The 19,350-nt window shown below is 51.3% G+C and overlaps 8 protein-coding genes across 8 annotated transcripts; 4 read left to right on the forward strand and 4 right to left on the reverse strand.

Moving 5' to 3' along the window:
- Positions 1-86: 86 nt before the first annotated feature.
- On the forward strand, positions 87-1,457 carry M430DRAFT_53791 (hypothetical protein; the record flags this gene model as incomplete). The annotated part of the gene is made up of 2 exons (XM_024868413.1): positions 87-491; positions 543-1,457. 2 exons carry the CDS (start codon positions 87-89, stop codon positions 1,455-1,457), a joined length of 1,320 nt encoding a protein of 439 aa, XP_024717563.1.
- A 188-nt stretch (positions 1,458-1,645) lies between these two features.
- Positions 1,646-2,348, forward strand: M430DRAFT_184870 (hypothetical protein). The gene is made up of 2 exons (XM_024863881.1): positions 1,646-1,960; positions 2,169-2,348. The coding sequence occupies exons 1-2, from the start codon at positions 1,767-1,769 to the stop codon at positions 2,221-2,223; spliced, it is 249 nt and encodes an 82-aa protein (XP_024717564.1). The 5' UTR covers positions 1,646-1,766; the 3' UTR covers positions 2,224-2,348.
- M430DRAFT_147026 (hypothetical protein) lies at positions 2,169-3,826 on the reverse strand. The gene is made up of 2 exons (XM_024863045.1): positions 3,716-3,826; positions 2,169-3,636 (listed from the first exon to the last, which is right to left on the reverse strand). Exons 1-2 carry the CDS (start codon positions 3,803-3,805, stop codon positions 2,518-2,520), a joined length of 1,209 nt encoding a protein of 402 aa, XP_024717565.1. The 5' UTR covers positions 3,806-3,826; the 3' UTR covers positions 2,169-2,517.
- Positions 3,827-3,992: 166 nt separating this feature from the next.
- On the forward strand, positions 3,993-7,409 carry M430DRAFT_45361 (hypothetical protein; the record flags this gene model as incomplete). Its single annotated transcript, XM_024867763.1, has 8 exons — positions 3,993-4,236; positions 4,286-4,453; positions 4,504-4,836; positions 4,890-5,016; positions 5,110-5,148; positions 5,203-5,287; positions 5,334-5,379; positions 5,428-7,409. Exons 1-8 carry the CDS (start codon positions 4,152-4,154, stop codon positions 7,407-7,409), a joined length of 2,865 nt encoding a protein of 954 aa, XP_024717566.1. The 5' UTR covers positions 3,993-4,151.
- A 1,968-nt stretch (positions 7,410-9,377) lies between these two features.
- Positions 9,378-11,210, forward strand: M430DRAFT_37276 (hypothetical protein). The gene is made up of 2 exons (XM_024867092.1): positions 9,378-9,839; positions 9,948-11,210. Exons 1-2 carry the CDS (start codon positions 9,424-9,426, stop codon positions 10,852-10,854), a joined length of 1,323 nt encoding a protein of 440 aa, XP_024717567.1. The 5' UTR covers positions 9,378-9,423; the 3' UTR covers positions 10,855-11,210.
- An 816-nt stretch (positions 11,211-12,026) lies between these two features.
- M430DRAFT_22630 (hypothetical protein) lies at positions 12,027-13,402 on the reverse strand (the record flags this gene model as incomplete). Its single annotated transcript, XM_024864733.1, has 2 exons — positions 12,027-13,142; positions 13,199-13,402. 2 exons carry the CDS (start codon positions 13,400-13,402, stop codon positions 12,027-12,029), a joined length of 1,320 nt encoding a protein of 439 aa, XP_024717568.1.
- Positions 13,403-16,801: 3,399 nt separating this feature from the next.
- On the reverse strand, positions 16,802-17,407 carry M430DRAFT_22631 (hypothetical protein; the record flags this gene model as incomplete). The annotated part of the gene is made up of 1 exon (XM_024864734.1): positions 16,802-17,407. One exon carries the CDS (start codon positions 17,405-17,407, stop codon positions 16,802-16,804), a length of 606 nt encoding a protein of 201 aa, XP_024717569.1.
- Positions 17,408-18,475: 1,068 nt separating this feature from the next.
- Positions 18,476-18,940, reverse strand: M430DRAFT_184990 (hypothetical protein). The gene has a single exon (XM_024863884.1). It carries the CDS (start codon positions 18,797-18,799, stop codon positions 18,548-18,550), a length of 252 nt encoding a protein of 83 aa, XP_024717570.1. The 5' UTR covers positions 18,800-18,940; the 3' UTR covers positions 18,476-18,547.
- Positions 18,941-19,350: the final 410 nt, after the last annotated feature.

Consider the following 19,350-nt stretch of genomic DNA (forward strand, 5'->3'; position numbering starts at 1 on the left):
AGCGCGAAATCGATCCCTCGCGCTTGGCGCAGCGCACAAAATACAACTGAAAACCCCACATCAATCCTACAACACATCTCGCAATCATGGCGCCCACGACCGCGGCGGCGAAGACTCCTGAGGAAGTCGCAAGAGAAAATGATCTCCTCCCCAAGCTGGTCACGCATCTGGACCGCCACTTAATCTTCCCGCTCCTCCAGTTCGTGGCAGACCAGGAAGATGAGCCGTCCCCGGAAATCACCAAGGCGAAATATGAGCTGCTCAAGAAGACGAACATGACCGATTATGTGGCAAGTCTCTACTGTGAGATGCACGGCGTGGAGGAGGCGCCCAAGGAGTTTGCGGTGAAGAGGCAGCAGGTTCTCGACAAGTTGGAGTCGCTTGGCCAGGAGAGCGCGAAGATCACGGATTTATTGGGCAGAGAGGATGTTGTCACTAGTCTGAGGAGTGATAAGGTTGCTAACTTGGAATACCTGAAGAAGGAGCATGATGTATGTTGCCGGAGCTGGATCTCTTAGGGGTTCTCGCTGATTGATGTTTAGGTTACTCTCGATATGGTGAACGTCCTCTACGACTTGGGTAACTTCCAATATAGCTGCGGTAACTACCAAGCTGCTGCCGAACTCCTCTACCAATTCCGAGTCCTCTCCACCGACAACGACAAAGTCACAGCTGCAACATGGGGGAAGCTGGCTTCCGAGATCCTGACCACCAACTGGGAGTCTGCAATGGAGGAGGTTCAAAAGGTGAAGGAATCCATCGACACCAAGCTCTTCAACAACCCTCTCGCACAACTCAACCACCGGACATGGCTCATCCACTGGGCTCTCTTCCCCTTCTTCAACTACGAACCTGCCCGCGACACCATCTGCGAGCTCTTCTTCTCCGCCCCGTTCATTAACACAATCCAAACTGCGTGCCCATGGATCTTACGTTACCTCACCGCAGCGGTCATCACCAACCGCAGCCGAACACGCAACACTGGCCAGTACCAAAAGCAACTCAAAGACATTATTCGCATTGTCAAGCAAGAGAACTACGAATACAGTGACCCCATCACTGATTTTATCAAGGCGTTGTACATCGATTTCGACTTCGAGGAAGCGCAAAAGAAACTCTCTGAGGCCGAGGAAGTCCTCCGTTCGGATTTCTTCCTCGTCGCCGCTTCGGAATCCTTCGTCGAGGCTGCACGACACTTGATTTCTGAAAGCTACTGCAAGATCCACCAAAGGATTGATATAAAGGACCTGAGCGCCAGATTAGGCTTGAACCAGGACGAAGGCGAGAAGTGGATTGTGAACCTGATCAGAGACACCAGGGTCGATGCCAAGATCGATTACAAGGAGGGCACGGTCGTGATGAACCACCCGCCAAGCAGCGTCTACCAGCAAGTGATTGAGAGAACGAAGGGTGGCTTCTTCCGGACACAAGTGTTAAGTGCAGCCGTGGCGAAGTGAGCAAGCCCCGCATCGTTTGCGCAGAGGGGGGGTGTACCCGAAGGAACGTCCTTGAGTCGATTCGCATGGAAGCAATGAGTTGAAGAGGGACGGCATGGCTGGCGTTAGGTCTGGGCAAGCAAAAAAAGAGAAGAAGAATTTTAAATGAGGAAGCGATCGGCCGTGTGGTGTCTGCGTGCGATAACTGGCTGGGCTTTTTTTATTTTTGAGTAGCTAGGCTAGGTACGGTAGCAGGCAGATTCGCTTTAGAAGAAGAAGGCCCCCCGGTTGAGAAATCTACGATTCAGCTATGTCACGTCACGTCACGTCATGTTCAATGTCCATACATCCTTCCATCTTTCCGTCCTGGCTCATCAGATCAACCTCCTTTCTTTCATTCCTATAATTCTCCTCTCCTTATCCGTATACCTACCTTACCTACCTACCTATCATCATATCAGAAGAAGGGCGAGACGACGAGATATAAATCAAGAAATCACGAACGAGATTCATTGTAAACTAAGGTATTGGCATTTCTTGTTGATTCTTGATTTAGAAAAAATGTAAGAAATGTATGTATTGAAGCTCCCCTGCATATATATATCCCAGAACCGATATCCCTCTGATACATAAGGTACATGACTTGGGGTGTTGAAAGAGCCCAGCTTGCTTGCTTGCTTGCTTGCTATTTCTGTCTCTTATTCATAGCTCAAGTACCTAACCTTAAGGTAGATATGCTGCAAATCCCAGAACTGGAAGGAGGGAGGAGTATTATTTGGGAGAGTAGAGATGGGTTCCAGATGTGGGGAATGAAATGTGCTCCCCTAGGGATGGAGATAAGACCAGGATAGGATCCTTGGGCGCGGGAATGAGCAAGCAGGGTTGCTGAACGGGTGAGGAGTGGGCGAGAGGAAGGGGATGGATGCTTGAGCAGTACGTGGAAAGTCCACTACCCGTCATATATATTAACCCAGAAAGAAATTTTTGCAATGAAAGGAGGAGGGCCATCATGAGGAATCAATCACTCGTCTAGGAAAATGCAAGCAGGATGTGGAGTTTGGGTTTCTGATGCTCGAATTGTTCATGTCTCCAGCTTCCGTAGCGTGTGTCTCAGCACTGTCTGGACGCCTGGGTCCAACTCCTTGCGTGCTAATATAGGCTCGATCCATCTCCTTATCTTCTTTGATAACTCGGCCCTGTCCTTCGTCTTCTCCATCGATTCCTTGAGCCGGTCTAGCGCGGATGCGAGGGCCATCGGGAATGAGGCTGAGGTGGGGTCGATGCCGGTACAGGGCTGTCGGATGTAGCAATCCAGGGCGTGAGGGTCCGTCGAGTAGGATTCCAGCATGCTATCGAGAACGTGCTGCAGGACCTTGGGCAGGCATCTCACCTGCGTGAAGGCTGCGAACATGTTGAAGAAGTCTGCTGCGGCCGAGGCATTGAAGAAGGGTTGCTTGCGGGCTGCGTCAAATATGGCAAGGGGAATGGCTCCGTTAAGAGCAGGCGTCTCCATGGGATCCTTCTTGGCTTCCGAGTCGACCTCGACCTTTTCGACCATGCTCGGTCGCAGGGTATCAGTCTTGAAGTCGGGGATGGCGATCATGTCCGCCGACGTCTCGAAGCCCGTATTATCAGCCGCTCCATCGTCTTCCCCATCTGCAGCCTCGATCGACCTGTCGATATCGAGCCCCAGAATCCTTCTCCGCAGGGCAATCTTAGCAAGCCAGATCATCTCCAGCTTTGCGTACTCGATCCACAGGTCCTTACTGTGCGTGCAGAATCTCGTCCCCCTCTGCATATAACTCCGCGCCCCGTTCATATCGGCATCGAGTTCCAGTGTCCACCGCGCCGCGTAGAGCCACAATTCTGCTTTTGTAGGATGCAGCCGGATCACAGCAGTCAAGACCGTCTTGAATTTATTCGTGGCCTTTGCCTTCCTGGCGTATTCCAGATACGTCATCCATAGCGCCACATCCCCAGGATGCTTCCTCGTTCCCCGATCGAGTATATTGAAGATGCGCGCCTGGCCAGCGTGCGAAGAGCTGCCTTTGATCCGTAATCGCTTGCATCGTTTCTGGCGGAGATGTTCCAGACTGATCTCCCAAGCTGCGTACCGAGCAAAATCAACAGGCGTCGAACCCCGGGCGAGGACCTTGTGCTCGAAATCGGATCTCTTCTTCACGAGAGTTCTGATCTCCTCCTAAACTTGCACCATCAGCAATTGAATTCTTCTTGGACGCTGGGGGAAGAGGGGGTGGGGATCTGCAGGCCAGACGAACCGGGGTGAAGATCTTCTTCTGCTCGAACTCCTGGAGCTGCGGGACTGCTCGCTCCAGGTAGAATCTGGCCTTATCACTTGCGCCAGCCATATTGAGAGGGTTTGGGCGGGTATCTGGATTTTGCAAAAGTTCCCTCGACCGACTGTTGGAAGTTCTCGAACTTTTTTGTTCTGCCGCTCTGGGCCGCCTCGTAAGACCGCAAGCGCTCTAGCGTGTTTCCCGGCACGAGCACCCCTTACTCGACGCGGCGGCTCATCCCTGAGACGACACCGAGGCTTTTTGATTCCCTGCGATGGAGTAAAACATCTCTCGAGCAAACACCCACCAACTTCGCTTCGCGCATTCGTTTGCACCTCTTACTTATCATTTATCATTTCTCTTTCTGCCGGACTTCTCGGATGACATTCCTTTGGATGTGAATTCTCCCTGCTTCACAATGGCGCCCAAATTCAAGGACGGCGACGTTGTGCTCTCCTTCTCTGGCAAATGGGTGTCTTGGGCTCATACCGTCGCTGCTTATAGTACGCAATGCAGCTAGGGTTGTCTTTCATATGCTTACGGAGAATATAGCTTCTTTCCTGAGTGCCCTCGTCGTTGGAATCTCGTTACATTACCACAAGATCGTCCAGAACGAATACTATGGTTACCCTGAAGAATGGTTTCCCTCTGTGTCAGCAACGATTGGGGATCGCTACCCTGAGCGCTCCTTTTTCATGATCTTCATAGCTGTTACTGCAGGTACGAGGCATCAATCACTTCGGACGTGTGCATACCTAACTTGAAACCAGGTCCGCGATTCGCTCTTGTGGGTTTGTGGTATCTCCTCACGGCTCGACCGAACTCTACTCTTCCAAAATTCGTGGCCTTTATGGGCGTATTTCGAACCGTCACATGTGGTGGCTGGACATACGTTACCTCGACGGATGACCACCAATGGCACGACATTTTCATGATATCATATTTAGTAGCAACCATACCATGGACTTTCGGATGTTTGGCACTGAGCCCAAATAATGCTAGAGCAGTCAAGTACCGGAAATACCTCGCGGGAGCTTTCTTTGGTACCCTAGTGCCTCTGATTTACTATTTCATCCAGCACAAGGTCCATAGAGTTGCAGGAGGTAAGGGATCCACAACCCTTGTTAAGATGAGATGGATCTAACTCTGGTCACAGCATACACAATATATGCTTTCTTTGAATGGTCTTTGATTTTGTTTGACGTGGCGTTTGATGCTGTTACGGTCCTTGACTTTGATACGTTCGAGTTGGTTGTCAAAGACGTCAAGGGCTCGAGTAAGGGGTACGTCCATTGGCTCCCGAAATAATTCGTGTACATATATATGTATTTCGATAACACATAATGATGAACTTATCTAAATACCTTCTCGTATAGCCGTACCCAGCGAGTAGCCGATGCCGTTCTTGAGAAGGAGTATGTGATCTTGATAGCCTCCGCGCAGTTGTTCGCTGCTAACCACGTCTACAGAAAGGACAAGCCAATCAACCAGGTCTTCGGACAAGTATTCTCCTGGGGCGAGGCACTTGATGCAGCTGCAGATATCTACAATGGAGTAAGTTGATTGCTATTGGTCTTAATTCCTTACTGACTCGGTGTAGTTCGTTTTCTGGTCAATGTTGACCTCCTTGGGCCTCTTGGTATGGTGTGAGTATCTCTCTGGTCCATCATTTTGCCCTTATCTAACATTATCAGACTTTCCTCTATGGCACATGGGAATCTCGGGCTACGAAGTCATGGTCATGACCACGATCTCGCCCTTTTTGCTCGGAATCAAACCTGTCCGCTCGTTGGTCCTGAAGAACCTTAGAGCTTGCCATTTCTTAAGTCTTGCAGGCCTCCTCGCCTATCTCGTCAAGGACCCAGTTTACCGACTCTTTACTGTTGGCTTCGCTGTCTGGATGTCCTGCCTTGCTTGGGCTGCTACTTGGTACGCAGAGGGTCTTCAACCAGCACGACTGGAGTCCAAGATCTCGGCATGGCTTATCGGTCTGGTTGCATCAAGTGTTGTGAAGTTTGCAAACCATACCAACAATCCTATCTGGCCCACAGCACACGCTCAGAACGGAGGCATGAATGGCATCGGCCTGACCTTGGCTATCTTGGCTGTACTCCGGGCTACTCGCAAAGGTCCCACGGCTGGTAGTGGCCTCCCAAACCAAGGACGAAAGGAGGGATCGTCAGTTCTCGCTGCACTTGGGATTGCTGGCCTTTTCTTTGGCCTTCATTCGCTCCTGTCCGACTCCAGTACAATGATCATCTGGGTTTGGGATGGATACCCGGTTAGAGGTCCCATAGCAGCACCTCATGGCGCCGTGACCATCGCTCATATGGGAGCTGGCCTAATCCTGGGTCTCTTCAGGGAAGACCTGGCTCGTAGCTGGACGCTGTACGGCATTGGTAGCATTGGTGCTGCGTTACTCACATTGAAGAGTGGCTGGACGGGCTATTATGGTGGTCTAATTCTGGCTACTTATCTCGTCGCTGCTTCGGTACCACTGATCGGATCGGCAGCACGAAAGAACCCAGCCGTCACCTTCGGTCTTGGCTTCCTGATCTACAACTTCATGGTCTTGTTCCATGTCTGGGTTGTTGCTTACGCTTTCGTGCCTGGTGGACCCTTGGTCCGTGAGCACACGGACTGGGTCATGACCACCACCATGCTCCTGATCGGCTGTGGCGTCTTCACCTCTGTGTCGTCGACTCCTGCCGCGCAGAAGAAGCGAGCCAACGCGTACCTCAACTCGCGCAAACAGCGATCATACTACCTCTATATCCTCGGCTTCCTCCAACTCATGTCCGCCTCCATCGCGTACCTGCGATTCCCAACCTATGACTATGTTCCTTATCACAAGGACGACAAGATTCTCACAGCCGGAATCTGGACCATCCACTTCTCTCTGGACAACGACATGTGGTCTTCGGAATACCGCATGCGAGACGTGATCAAGGAGCTGGAGATCGATGTCATTGGACTGCTCGAATCCGATCTCCAAAGGATCATCATGGGCAACCGTGACACGACGCAATTCCTGGCCGAGGATCTAGGCATGTACGTGGATTATGGACCAGGACCTAACAAACACACGTGGGGAGCGGCGCTGTTGTCTAAATTCCCCATCGTCAACTCCACCCACCACCTCCTCCCTTCTCCGGTGGGTGAATTAGCACCCGCCATCGAGGCGACGCTTGATGTCTACGGCGAGCTGGTCGACGTCTTCGTCTTCCACTCGGGACAGGAAGAGGACCCGGAAGACCGACGCTTACAAACCGAATACCTCTCCAAGCTCATGGGGGCATCGCCTCGGCCCTCGATCCTCCTCTCGTACCTGGTGACCAAGCCGCTGGAAGGGAACTACAACACGTACGTCTCGGAGCTGTCAGGCATGCACGACATCGACCCCAGCGACTGGGACCGGTGGTGCGAGTACATCCTCTACAAGGGCGTGAAGCGCACGGCGTACGCGCGCGTGTCCCGGTCGACGATCACGGACACGGAGATCCAGGTGGGCAAGTTCCTGATCGGGGCGAAGCCGGACGAGGCGGCGGAGGTCAGGGACGCGCGCATCGACGAGAGCCAGGTGCCCGAGGGCATGCGCTTCCCGGCGATGTTCCGGGGCGAGGGCGTCCGGGGCCACCGGTACCACGTGTTTGACGAGCCGCGATACTATGCTTGATCATTGATGGGCTGGGTGCGAGGTGAGATGAGGGAGGGAGGGCTTCATGCTGATTTTCTTTTGTTGGATGGGAAGCTGGAGGATATGATTGATTGTATGGAGGGTCAGGGTAATAATTGGAGAAAGGGGGGTCAAGCAAGCAAGCAAGCAAGCAAGCGTAAGCGTATGTATGTAGGTAGGTGCTCCCAAAGATAGTAACTCAAGATCAAACACACACGCAACATATCAACCATTCATTAATCGATACAACCGCCGCGCGCCGCGCCGCAGTGCCGCCCTCACCAATACACTGCCCTCTTCTTCCGCCGCCGCCGCACGCGCGACTTGAAACGGGCGCAGGACAATTCACATTCACATACGCAATCATCATCAATCATCATCATCATCATCATCATCATCATCATCATCTATCTATCCCAAACGAGTTGAAACTTGAAACTTGAAACTTCCAACAGTCGACTATCTACTACTCAGCCTCATGAGGCGCAGTACGGCACGTATACATAGAGAGGCTCTGGTTAGCGCTTAGTAGTCCTGTACGTAAGTACCTGGGTTGGAAATCGTCACAGCTTTGATGTTAACGGGGGGTGAATACATGGGAAAAGAAAATGTGGTAATGATGGGTTTTATGTTATGAGTTGTATGGGTTTGGGTGTGATAGAGAATTGGAGGGAGGGAGGGAGTTGAGGTAGAGGGAATCTGGAGAGAAGAGAGAAGCTCAGACCACGAACCCTGACATCACGGGACATTGGGACAGGATATTCCCGATTGCGGCTCGACTCCCGTCGCCCGTGCAGGAGGTCGATCATTTGTTTGTTTATTTACTTTATACTTGTATTATTCTCTGATCTTATTTACCGTATAGAAAACATTACAAGGATACCAGTCGTAAAATACTCACTCGCCTGATTATTCCATCCCATCCCATCTCAACAGCAAAAAGCACAAGGATCTCAATAGCGAAATGAAAGCCCCCATGCTCGTAGCCGTGCCAAGACCACATCCCGCGGGTCTTTTTTTTCCCTAACCGGGGTGCTGATTGGTTCGTTTGTCAGGGTCAATTTCGGGGATTTAGGAGGGGGATTTTTATGTTTTTTTATGAATTCTTGTTATGCAGGTTTATGAATGAGGGGCAGGGTTCGGAGTCCGGCGTCGACACTTGGGGGCTTGGCGTTGGGAAAATGGATGCCTGAGGTGTTGAGATTATGGATAGTGTATTAGTGGTATACGGGAGATATGGTATATGGATATGGATATGATAATGGACGATGATTCGAGATAATACCTAGGTAGGTAGGTAGGTAATATCTGGACTTTACCTTACCTTACATGATGACAGTCGGCAGTTGCTCGGGAGATGGATGGCATAGGATTCCAGGACCGTCTCTGCATCTGCATCTATCTATCTGCATTATCCTAATCGCAGGATCAAAACTGTCGACGCGCTAGCAACGAACGGGTCACGGGGCACAGGCGCTGCTTGCCGACCGTCGTAATTACAGGATTATACCGTACAGGATTAGGGATTACCGTATTCCAGGGTATTATACGGTAATCTCGCCAAGGCACGGACTGGCAGTGTTGACGCTGGCCCGAGCATCCGCAGTTGCAGCGGCTTTCACTCGTCTGTCTCTCTCGTCTGTCGTTCGTCTCTCTCAGTCGCTCGTCTCTCGTCTCTCCCCGTCTCAGGCTTCAAGTCTCTTCTCTCTCTCTCCGCGGCGCTGCATCTTCATCCTCCTCCTCCTCCTCCTCCTCCTCCTCTTATTCCTCTTCTTTTCCCTCATCAAGGGTTCTCTCTCTCTCTCTCTCTCCCTCTTCTACCCTCCTCCTCCTCCTCCTCCCGATTCTCTCTCTCTTCCTCGACCATCCATCCATCAATCGAGAGATTATCCTTCCTCTCGAACCCATCCCCCCCGTCGATATCTATCTATCCATCCGGCTTCATGTACAGCTCATAGCATCGACTCCCTCTCGCTGTACTCTCGTTCTCATCGCCCATCGCCCATCGCCCATCATGACTGAACCCATCACCTACTTCAGGGCTGATTCCCCTACGGCCTTCACCAAGATGCCTTTCTCGTGGCCCTCCCTCCCCAATCCCATCCCTCGCCGCTACCGACGTCGTCTCCGCTCCAAGTTTCGCTCCTCCCAGTCGCCCGCCTCGTCCATCACTGACATCGAGACCTCTTTCAACCCCGCCGACACCATCCGCGCCCTCCGCACACACCGGTGGTCCGTCTACGATGCCCAGTACCTCTTCCTGATCATGATCGGCATCTTCTCGCTCTCCATCAGCCAGGCTCCCGGGCCCTTGATGAAGACCGGCGCCGCCTCCTTGATGATGCTCGCGCTGCTCATGCCCGTGACGAGGCAGTTCTTCCTGCCCTTCCTGCCCATCCTGACTTGGCTGGTCTTCTTCTTCAATGCTCGGTATGTGCTCTGCAACACCTCCGGATTTTGAGGCTTCGCGCTGCTTCGAGCCAGGGATCGATGCTCGTCCCAGTGTGGACCATCTCAAATGCTAATTCTGCTGCATAGCTTCATCCCTGCCGAGTACAGGCCTCACATCTGGGTCAAGGTCCTCCCGGCCCTCGAGAACATCTTTTACGGAGCCAACCTGAGCAATATCCTCTCCGCACACCAACACGTGGTGCTCGATGTGTTGGCGTGGTTACCATACGGGATTCTGCATTTCGGGGGCCCGGCCGTGTGGGCGGCCGTGATGTTCCTCTTCGGGGCCCCGGGTACCGTCCCCGTGTTTGCGCGGACCTTTGGATACCTGAACATCATCGGGGTCATGATCCAGCTGATCTTCCCGTGCTCTCCTCCGTGGTACGAGAACATGTACGGCCTCGCGCCAGCCAACTACTCCATGCAGGGGTCTCCCGCGGGATTGGCACGCATTGATAAACTTTTCGGCATTGATCTGTACACTACCAACTTTACCGCCTCCCCGTTAGTGTTTGGGGCCTTCCCATCACTCCATTCTGGGAATGCCGTCTTGGAGGCCCTCTTCATGAGCCATTGCTTCCCCAAACTAAAGCCCTTCGTAATTACCTACGCGATGTGGATGTGGTGGGCAACGATGTACCTGTCTCACCACTACGCTGTTGATCTCGTCGGGGGCGGACTCATGGCCGCCATTGCATTTTACATTGCAAAGACGAACTTCCTGCCCCGGGTGCAGATGGACAAGGTGTTCCGTTGGGATTACGACTATGTTGAGATTGGCGATGCCCCCAGTGGCGGCTACGAATATGGACTCACGACCCTCGATACCGATTTCCGGAACGACAGCAGCGACGAGTGGACTGTTGGATCTTCCTCCTCCATCTCCTCGGGATCACGAACCCCGGTCGATGAAGCCCAGTCTTCGTGGGAAGGAGAGACTCTGGCATCATCCCAGGGATCCGACACGGAACTCGCCGAGGTCGTTGTTCGGTGATCCGAGGGATTCCTTGGTCAACATCCTGACATGCATCCACCTGGCTCGACGACCCCCGTCGAGATCAATCATGAGTTTACGGCTTCATCATGTCACGGCGTTTAGCATATGAGCGAACTGCATTTAATTTGCTCCCCAATCTGCGACCTCTGCTGCTCTGGATGCTTCTCCTGTATATATAATCCGCCCACCCTCATCCAGATGCAGAGGATCGCACCGGGAACCCTTTCCATACATTTTTAATGACGCCTAATCTGGGCCTGATCATCACACTCTCCGATCTCCAGCGACGACCGGGGGAAATGGACGATCCAAGGCTCTTTTGATTCTTATCTTCGCTTCAACCTCTCCACGTCTCCGGAGGTGGGGACGGATATATTTTTGTGTCACGATGTGTGAATGCAATCCCCACGATCGCTAGAGTAACCGCCGACTCGTCTCTTGGGTTTTAGGAGGGACGAGGTTATTTTTTTCCGTGCTGGGCTCGCTATGTGTGCAATGCTTTGTTAGCATTCATGACCACTCGCTAAAAAAAAACAAGGAAAGGAAATAGACGTCTGTTTGTATTAGAAAACTTTGGGGTGTTTATTTTTTTTTTGGAAATGTGCGGTCACGGAGGTCGGATTTTGCATTTGGAACCAGTCAGCGGGGAGGGAGGGAAATGTACTGTCTCTAGTCTCTTCTATAGACTTTGCATGCATCTGGGCCCTTGGGGTTGGGGGGAGGCAGGGGGGCATTGGGAAGAAGGCTTCGGAATTAGGTCCTACAAAGGGGGTAGCTAGCTAGGTCTTATGTCTTAGGGTCTGGTCTGGTCTGTCTGGTCTGTCTGGTCTGGTCTTTTTTCGACACGAAAGACGAATATTCTTGAGGCGAGGTTCGTCTGGTTAATGCAATGCAAAGATAATGGAGATGATGATGAAAAGAGATTGTTTTGAATTAACCATTTGTTTGGTGTATTGCTTTATGAGTGATTGGTTCTTGGAAGTCTTGATTGATTTTCTCATATGGATCCATATATCCATCCAAGCAAACTCTATATCGAACACCTCTTCCAACCCAGTCCATCACGCCATTCAATATCTCAAATCCACATCTCAAAACCGGGTATAGATAGAATCTTTTTGGGGAGGGGGCACTTTTTAGAGGGGTTTTTTGATTTGGTTTGCATTGCATTATGATCTTCCTACTACATTCTTCGTCGTCGTTGATCCATTCCATAACCCTTTCGTAGTTGTAGACTCTGTGATCTTTCTCGATTGCGTTTGCGCATGCCTCTCCACCATCCCACCAGCACCAGCACCAGCACCATCGCCGCTGTCCAACCCCGACACTCCTACCCCCGGCCCCGAATCGACATCGACATCCATCTGGGCATCAGCAGCCAGGCCCACGCCCGAGTCCTCCGCATCCGCGCGCGCTACAAGGGGCCGCGCGCCACGCGCCGGATCCGTCGACGTCACGCCGTCCATCAAGCCGTGCTGCTGGCCCTCGCGCAGCTTATTGATAGCGCGCACCGTGTCGATAGCAGCGTGCAGGGTGCGGCGCGCGTTGAAGTTCTTCTTGACGACGGGGAGCAGGTCCGCGGCTCCTGCGCCCGGGCCTGTGCCTGTCGCGCCCGATATGTCGCCCGCGACGAAGGGGTGCGAGAGGGCCTCGTGCGCTGTGAGACGCTGCGTGGGGTCGATGGTCAAGCAGCGCTTGATGAAATTGCGCGCGTGCAGGCTGACACCGCGCCAGTATTCGATGGGTGTGAAGCTGTAGTCGGCGACGAGGATGGCTTGCATCTCTTCGAGGTTGGAGTCCCGGTCGAAGGGCGTGTAGCCGCAGAGTAGGAAGTACGTGATGACGCCGATGGCCCAGATGTCGACGGGCTTGCCGTGTCCGGTCTTCTTGAAGATCTCGGGCGCCATGTAGCCCGGCGTGCCGCACGTCGTCGTTAGCACGTGGAACTGCTCCTCGTCCATGATCCGCGATAGCCCGAAGTCGGCGATTAGGAGGTCGGCGTTGTCTTCTGGTGTGCGGAAGAGGAGGTTCTCCGGCTTGAGGTCCCGGTGCACGATGCCGTGGTCGTGGAGGTAGGCCACCGCCGAGAGCGTCGCCCGGATGAGGTCCGCCGCGTCTGATTCGTAGTACGAGCCCTTGCGGCAGATGCGGTCGAAGAGTTCCCCGCCCAGCGCAAGGTCCGTGACGAGGTAGAGGTTGTTCATAGTTTCGAAATAGTCGACGAGCGTGAGGATGTTTCGGTGTCCCATGGAGACGCGCTTCAGCACTGCGATCTCATTCCGGACCTGAGAGGAGCAGTTAGCCGCATCGTTCAAGTCCGCAGTTGAGAGAGAGAAAATACCATGTGTTCGCGCCCGGCCATCAGTCTCTTGTTGATGACCTTTGCCGCATAGTATCTGCCCGTGTCGATATGGACGCACTCCTTCACCACCGAGTAGGACCCCGCCCCCAGCGTCTTCCCGGTCTTGTAGCGACACGGCTGCACCGCAACCTGCGCCTTGGCCTGCTGGACCTCTTGAGGATTCTGGTAGCTCATGGTAGCCATATTGTCCAGGGCTGATGGCTCCGTCCCTCGTGCGCAGACCACGCGGGGTCGATGATGTTGGCGACGGCAGGCGATAAGAAGTGGACGGGAGAGCCTCTAGGAGATCCGCAGAGGGAGAGGATCAAGAGCGACGACGGGAACGAGTCTCTGGGGGCTGGTTGATTTTGAAATTTGGAGATGTGGAAGATCTGCCTGCGTCTTCCTCCTTTGGCGTTGTAGGATTCGAGGATTCCAGGATTCGAGGATGCGGGTCAATGCAGCAGTTCCTCGCTGTATCGTTCGTATCAGACGTTCGGATACTGGCACGACCGCACTATTAATAACTGCACTGCGCTGCAGTTCAATTGGCCACAGATGTCCGGAGTATTTGCTCACCCAGGCTCAAGCATTAATAGGTCGGGATGGGCATTGGCAAGTTCTTCGTAGGGCTGTAAGATCTCGGGTACTTTTGTTCAGGCCGCCGTGCAAATTCCTTCGTCCATGGTTTTGTCGCAGATCAGTGTTAACATTGTCTCTTTTGGCTCTTAGCCACCCAGATCTTACACGCAGTTCTCAAGGTTATCACACTTCGAGGGGTAGATCAACGTTGTGGAAGTGTACTGAAGTGGGCATTCCTGGTTCTATTGTCCTAAAAAGCGATTGGGGACTTCACAGCAAGAAAGATACAAGATGAGGCTCTTGTGGTCAAGCGACTGATCCCGATTCGGGTGACTGGGTCGTTGCCGCGCGCGAATGCCTTATTGAACTGGCCTTTCCTACCTTACACTTGATTCTGTTCACGTCGTAGTAAATTATTTGATCATCTCGCAATCACATAAATAATACTTGATGCTCTTGATTTATTTACTTATTTTGATCAACAGAGTTTGGTGTATGGTGTATGGTGTACCTCCGTAATGACACGTGCCTGGGCTCCCGGGTGTACCTATAGAAGTTAATATTAGAGAAACCTGACCGTTTACCACTGCAATGGCGCAAGTGGTAAGCTAGGCCTCCGTGGGATCGGCCGAATTATAGAAACCACCGGCTCTTGGACAGCATCTCCGGTCAAAAGTGTCTCGGCTTGAGATCAGAGTGTCCGTCACACTGAGCTGATGTACCTATACAAGAGATATACAAGAGATCGACCTCTCCCCAGGGTCAAGGAGACTAAAGTCCACAAGAGAACCAGTGGCAATGGGGAAAAGACTAGGCTGATGAATTCGCAAGGGCGCGAATGATTCGGCTGAACTTTTTGTTTTTTTTTTTTCGTACTGACGTACTGTATCCAGCTGGCCTTTTGGACTGTATGATTTTTTTGATTTTTTGATTTTTTTGGCCGTCTTTCCCCATTTTTCTGATTTTTCTCTTCGAAGGTGCAGTTGAACACGGGTAAATTATTTCGAATAAGCGAAGTTCTTAGGGAAAGCGAACAGCATCATCACCACCATGATCCATCACCTCTCCCCTTTATTTTTCAGCAGGAGATCCGCTGAGCTTCGATCCCGCAGGGACACAGAACCTGCAATAATAAATTGATATATTATCCTTGTTGCAAACGACTGGACGGACACCGAAGACCTGCAGGCGGGATGAATCACCTACGGAGGTACCACGATTTATTTCATTCCCTGCCCAACTCTCTTTTTGGTAAAGAAATATTTGAAAAACAATATTGTTCCATATCCTGCCTTCTTGGAATATCTACCTTCTTGAAAGTCTTCTTCAAGTAAGTGACGTACATTACTGGCCATCAAGTATTCTTTCTTTTCTTTCCCCGCACCATCAGGTCTCACATCAAAGAAAGACCTAAATCTGGGGCTAAAAAGACCCTCGACAAGGAATGACCCTGCTGGAACTCCCTTTTTAATAAGATCTTGCAGATTTGCGATCTGCAACAAAAGTCTTCTGCTGCTGCCCTTCCAGTTTCTCGACCAATCATTTGTTTGATTGATTGATTGCCCTTTGTCTGTGTTTGGCCAATGTCAGGTTAGTTAGGTATATCAGACCCTCCTTGTTCTATAGCGGACACGGATGTGTTCAAGCGAGTCCCAGACGTAATATTACATCTTCAAGCATCAAGTGATAATGCGTTTATGATATGAATGGGCTGGATACAGCGGCGTCTTTTATACAAAGCCAGATAGATAGACCTGCTTCACGCACTAGGTGCACGATATATCTACTTACCTACCTTACTTCTGTCTGAATGCCTTTCTATACCACTACTTGGAATGACGAGAGGTTGCCCACCAAGTTTGAGAATGAACCCAATCCGTCTTTCGTTCAAACACTATCGAGATCTTTCTTATCTACCTCCTTGAAACCATGTCTTACTTACAAAGAGCGGAACAGCAGTAGCAGTGGCGTCTAGATAGTGACCATGATGATCTCTCTGATTGCGATGCTTCTTGTCTCAATATCGACGATGTTCATGTCGAGGATCTGCCCCCTAGAAACACGGTGGGCAGGCAGTAGACAAATAACAATTGCTTAAGCAGAAATCAAATGTTAAAGACAGATGATCGAATTCAACCCCAATCAAAAGAACCCGAACAACTAACTATCCACTTCTTAAAATATCAAACAAATCTCTAGACCTACCTACTAAACTTCAACACCTCCCGGGCCTCCTCTCTCCTTACCTTATCCAGAAAACCTTTCTATCTACCTAGATAGTTCATGCATGCGCAAATCTCATTTCATTCATTCATTTGTATTTGATATGTATAGACAGGTTTCTGTCCAACAACTTATCTATCTAGGGAATTCTTGTGAAATAAGGTATTATCTAGCACATGGGGGATGTATCGAGTTTAGATGGATGGGATGGGATGAGATGGATAATTGGCAACTTGGCGAGGGACATGTTCAAGAGCTTGATGTCGCGTTGCGAGTGTGGAGCAGCGGGACGGGGCGGCGCGGACGATCTAAGGTAGTGTGGGAGGGGAAATGGGTGATGCGGAGGTGCGTGCGAGAAGGATGAGTAACTACAAACTCTTTGGATTTAGAAGAATAAAAAGAAAGAATTTTAAGCTCTGTGGTATGTATTCAATTGTATCATTATCATCATGGAATATTACTCAGGTTCCCAGAGACATACATACGCAAGCCAGAAAATAGGTAGGTATACCCCATTGCTTGCTTGTATTTTCAAAATTCTGTACCTAGTATTTTCAAAATCCCTACAACACCGTCCTAGATGCAAATCTCATCTCATCTCATACCTCATTCATATTTATCAAGTCCCATATCATATCATATTATCAAGTTTTTTTCACGCCATGCCGCTCGCTAGTACCAAATCACCAACCAGACGTCTAACCAACACCTAGGTATATCCCGTACCAACAACAAGTCAACAAGTCCCCAGTCGTTATTCCAGAGAAGAAAGAAGAAGAAGAAGAAGCGCAGCAGCATTCAACGCCTCGCCGTGCGTTTCTTCCCTGGAGACCGCACCAAATGATAAGCGATCGATTCATGACGGTGCGGCGTGTGTGCCCACTCCTCGAGCGCGCTGGGACCAGTGATGACCTGACTGCTGCTGCTCAGGTTTGCATATGTCAATTGGGGGGAGCCCCCACCGTGGTAGTTGTCTGCGACGGCGTCTTGGTAGTAGTCGCTGTGCCAGCCTGGATTCGATGAGCCCGTGTGCTGGAGAGAATAATAATCTACAGCGGAGCCATTGCTTGCTTCTGCCGAGGCAGCAATGTATGAGTGGACGACGTTGCCGTGCGAGTGAGCGATGCTGGTGGGCTCCGACGCTTCGCCTGCTGCGTATGTGAAGGGCTGCTGCTTGCTTGAGCTGGCTTCGCGCTTGTTGCTCCTCTCTTCAGAAGCCGCGCGGGAAAAGTAGCCGCTGTCATCGAAGACTGCCTCATCATCTGCAGCAGCATCAGCGTCGCAGTTGAGGTCGTCTGCATATGAAGCCTCCGTGATCATGCTGCCTTGGAAGTCCCAATCGTGCTCCATATTCTGATTCGTGATGAGGCCTGGGTCTTGCCTGGCCTGGTGAGAGGAGGCCATGGTGAGAAGAGGTGGTGGCTAGGCAGCTATGTTGGTACAGGCCCCGGCTGTAGAGCTCGAGGGGCCTACAATATTTGAGGAAGTGTTGAACTATTTTGAAAACGCTTGTGATCGACTCCACTGGATCGATCTCTCTGAAAGATTGATTTCCGATTATGATCGTGACGACAGACTTGTCGAGAGGAGAGAAAGCGTCAAGCTGGGAGGGAAGAGGATGGGGGCGGCAGCACTTGACAGAAGGGAAATCAACCTAGCGTACTGCCTTACCAGCAGAGACTCATTGGCCTACCACCTCTGCCCCCAAAGATTCTGGGAGACCGAAAACATCGGTAGGTACCGCTCTGCCAATCCCAAGTCATGATTGCAATGGTGCCAATCAGAGCTGTTCAAGAAATACGTGTTATTCTTCCTCCATCGTCTGTTGCGCCCGTACTGGAGGGCAATTCGTGTGAAGGTCCTGCGGCCTCAGGCGACAGCTTCGGTGAGGGCTTCGGTGAGAGTCCCATGATATCAATTATCAAACCAATCAAAGAGCGTGGATCGTGGGTGGTCGACGAATGGATGGCCAGCCAGAGAGAAGGATATGATTGGCTGCTGGTAGATGTAAAGACACGTGAATCCGCATTCAGTGCGAAGGTGAGATGCGAAGGTGAGAAAGGTATCCAAAGTTATCCAAAGTTATCCAAAGATTCCCCTCTGGAGAGGCGCGAGCTCATATATTTTGGATTTAGCAGGGCTGAGCATTGACACGACCTGATAATTGTCATGCTATCACAACAAGAGTCAACACTCTGGCCATTGTGCCCATCTCTTGACGAATCGCAACAGCGTATATGATCCGCCTCCCTGGCGCCTGGTTGCAGCACAGCCCGAGCGAAGGATTCTGCATTTCAACCACTCAGCCGCGACCATGCACGCTGGTCCTCTGACGCAGGACGGCTGAAAAGGCAGTCAGCTCTGGGGTCCCTGGTCTCTCACAGCGACGATATCTTTTGAGGCCTTTTATGATCCATGTGTCGGGAAATCCAGACAACTTCCAACAATCTGACTACTCCGGCTTTCATGCGAACAGAAGTACCGAGTAAGCCGCCGGGTTAGCTGACAACCCTTCTTCAGCCCATCTTAAACCAACTAGGATAACTATCTGGCAGCCTTGCACATGTCTAGAGATGCTTCATCCTCTCTGTGAAGTGATCCCGGGACGGGGAATGAGGCTGGCGCAAATGCATTGTTGGAAGTAGGAAAACATTCGTTTTTGCAAGGAAGGCCGGTCACTAATGATAGGCCTGTGAACTGAACTGTTGACCGACAATGTAAGGTAAGCAGAGCCTTGTCAGGCCGAACTGCTGGCATGTGATCCATAGTTGACTCAAGCAGTTGATGAGATGGCATCTTTTGGAGTAACGATAAGGCAAGGATCCGCCCCCCGTGTTGCTTACTGCCCACTTTTGCTCACCGAGCTACATAACAAATTCCCAAGGCTCCTAGGAAGATTACTATTGGCAAAGGGGCGTCCCACGACAACTTTATCTCGGGCTCATCGGGTTCTCGGTCCACCGAGCCAATCAGATCCGGAGACTTGCATTCCACACAGCGTCGAGAATACTGTAACCTAAGTTATTCCCTCATTTGCAAGCAGCTATGATTGAGGACTTGGTTCACACATGACTCTCAATGGAAAAGGCTTATAGTAGCCAAGGAACCGGTCATTCAATGGTTTTCGCTGAGTTCAATACCAGGGAGTACACTCAACAGAATATGTCAGACGTAGCAAAACGACAGAACAAACAGACCCCAGAGGATGACGACGATATGGATATGGAGGACGAATCGGAAACCAAATACATCATGGATCACGTCCTTTTAACTTCCTCATAGGAAATTTCTTCGGGAAACCCGCACTCAGGAGTGGCGTCTGATGCTGTACGACTGGAATGATAATT

This window comes from Amorphotheca resinae (genome assembly GCF_003019875.1).
Source record: "Amorphotheca resinae ATCC 22711 unplaced genomic scaffold M430scaffold_12, whole genome shotgun sequence".
NCBI classification, from domain to species: domain Eukaryota; kingdom Fungi; phylum Ascomycota; class Leotiomycetes; order Helotiales; family Amorphothecaceae; genus Amorphotheca; species Amorphotheca resinae.

Bases quoted from the DNA above. Each gene is read 5' to 3' on its own strand.
- M430DRAFT_184870 (XM_024863881.1), top strand. From the start codon at position 1,767: ATGTTCAATGTCCATACATCCTTCCATCTTTCCGTCCTGGCTCATCAG. The intron at 1,961-2,168 runs GTATTGGCATTT...ACCTTAAGGTAG, and splicing joins GAGATTCATTGTAAACTAAG to ATATGCTGCAAATCCCAGAA.
- M430DRAFT_37276 (XM_024867092.1), top strand. From the start codon at position 9,424: ATGACTGAACCCATCACCTACTTCAGGGCTGATTCCCCTACGGCCTTC. The intron at 9,840-9,947 runs GTATGTGCTCTG...TCTGCTGCATAG, and splicing joins GTCTTCTTCTTCAATGCTCG to CTTCATCCCTGCCGAGTACA.
- M430DRAFT_147026 (XM_024863045.1), bottom strand. From the start codon at position 3,805: ATGGCTGGCGCAAGTGATAAGGCCAGATTCTACCTGGAGCGAGCAGTC. The intron at 3,637-3,715 runs GTTCGTCTGGCC...GTGCAAGTTTAG, and splicing joins AGAAGAAGATCTTCACCCCG to GAGGAGATCAGAACTCTCGT.
- M430DRAFT_184990 (XM_024863884.1), bottom strand. From the start codon at position 18,799: ATGCCATCTCATCAACTGCTTGAGTCAACTATGGATCACATGCCAGCA.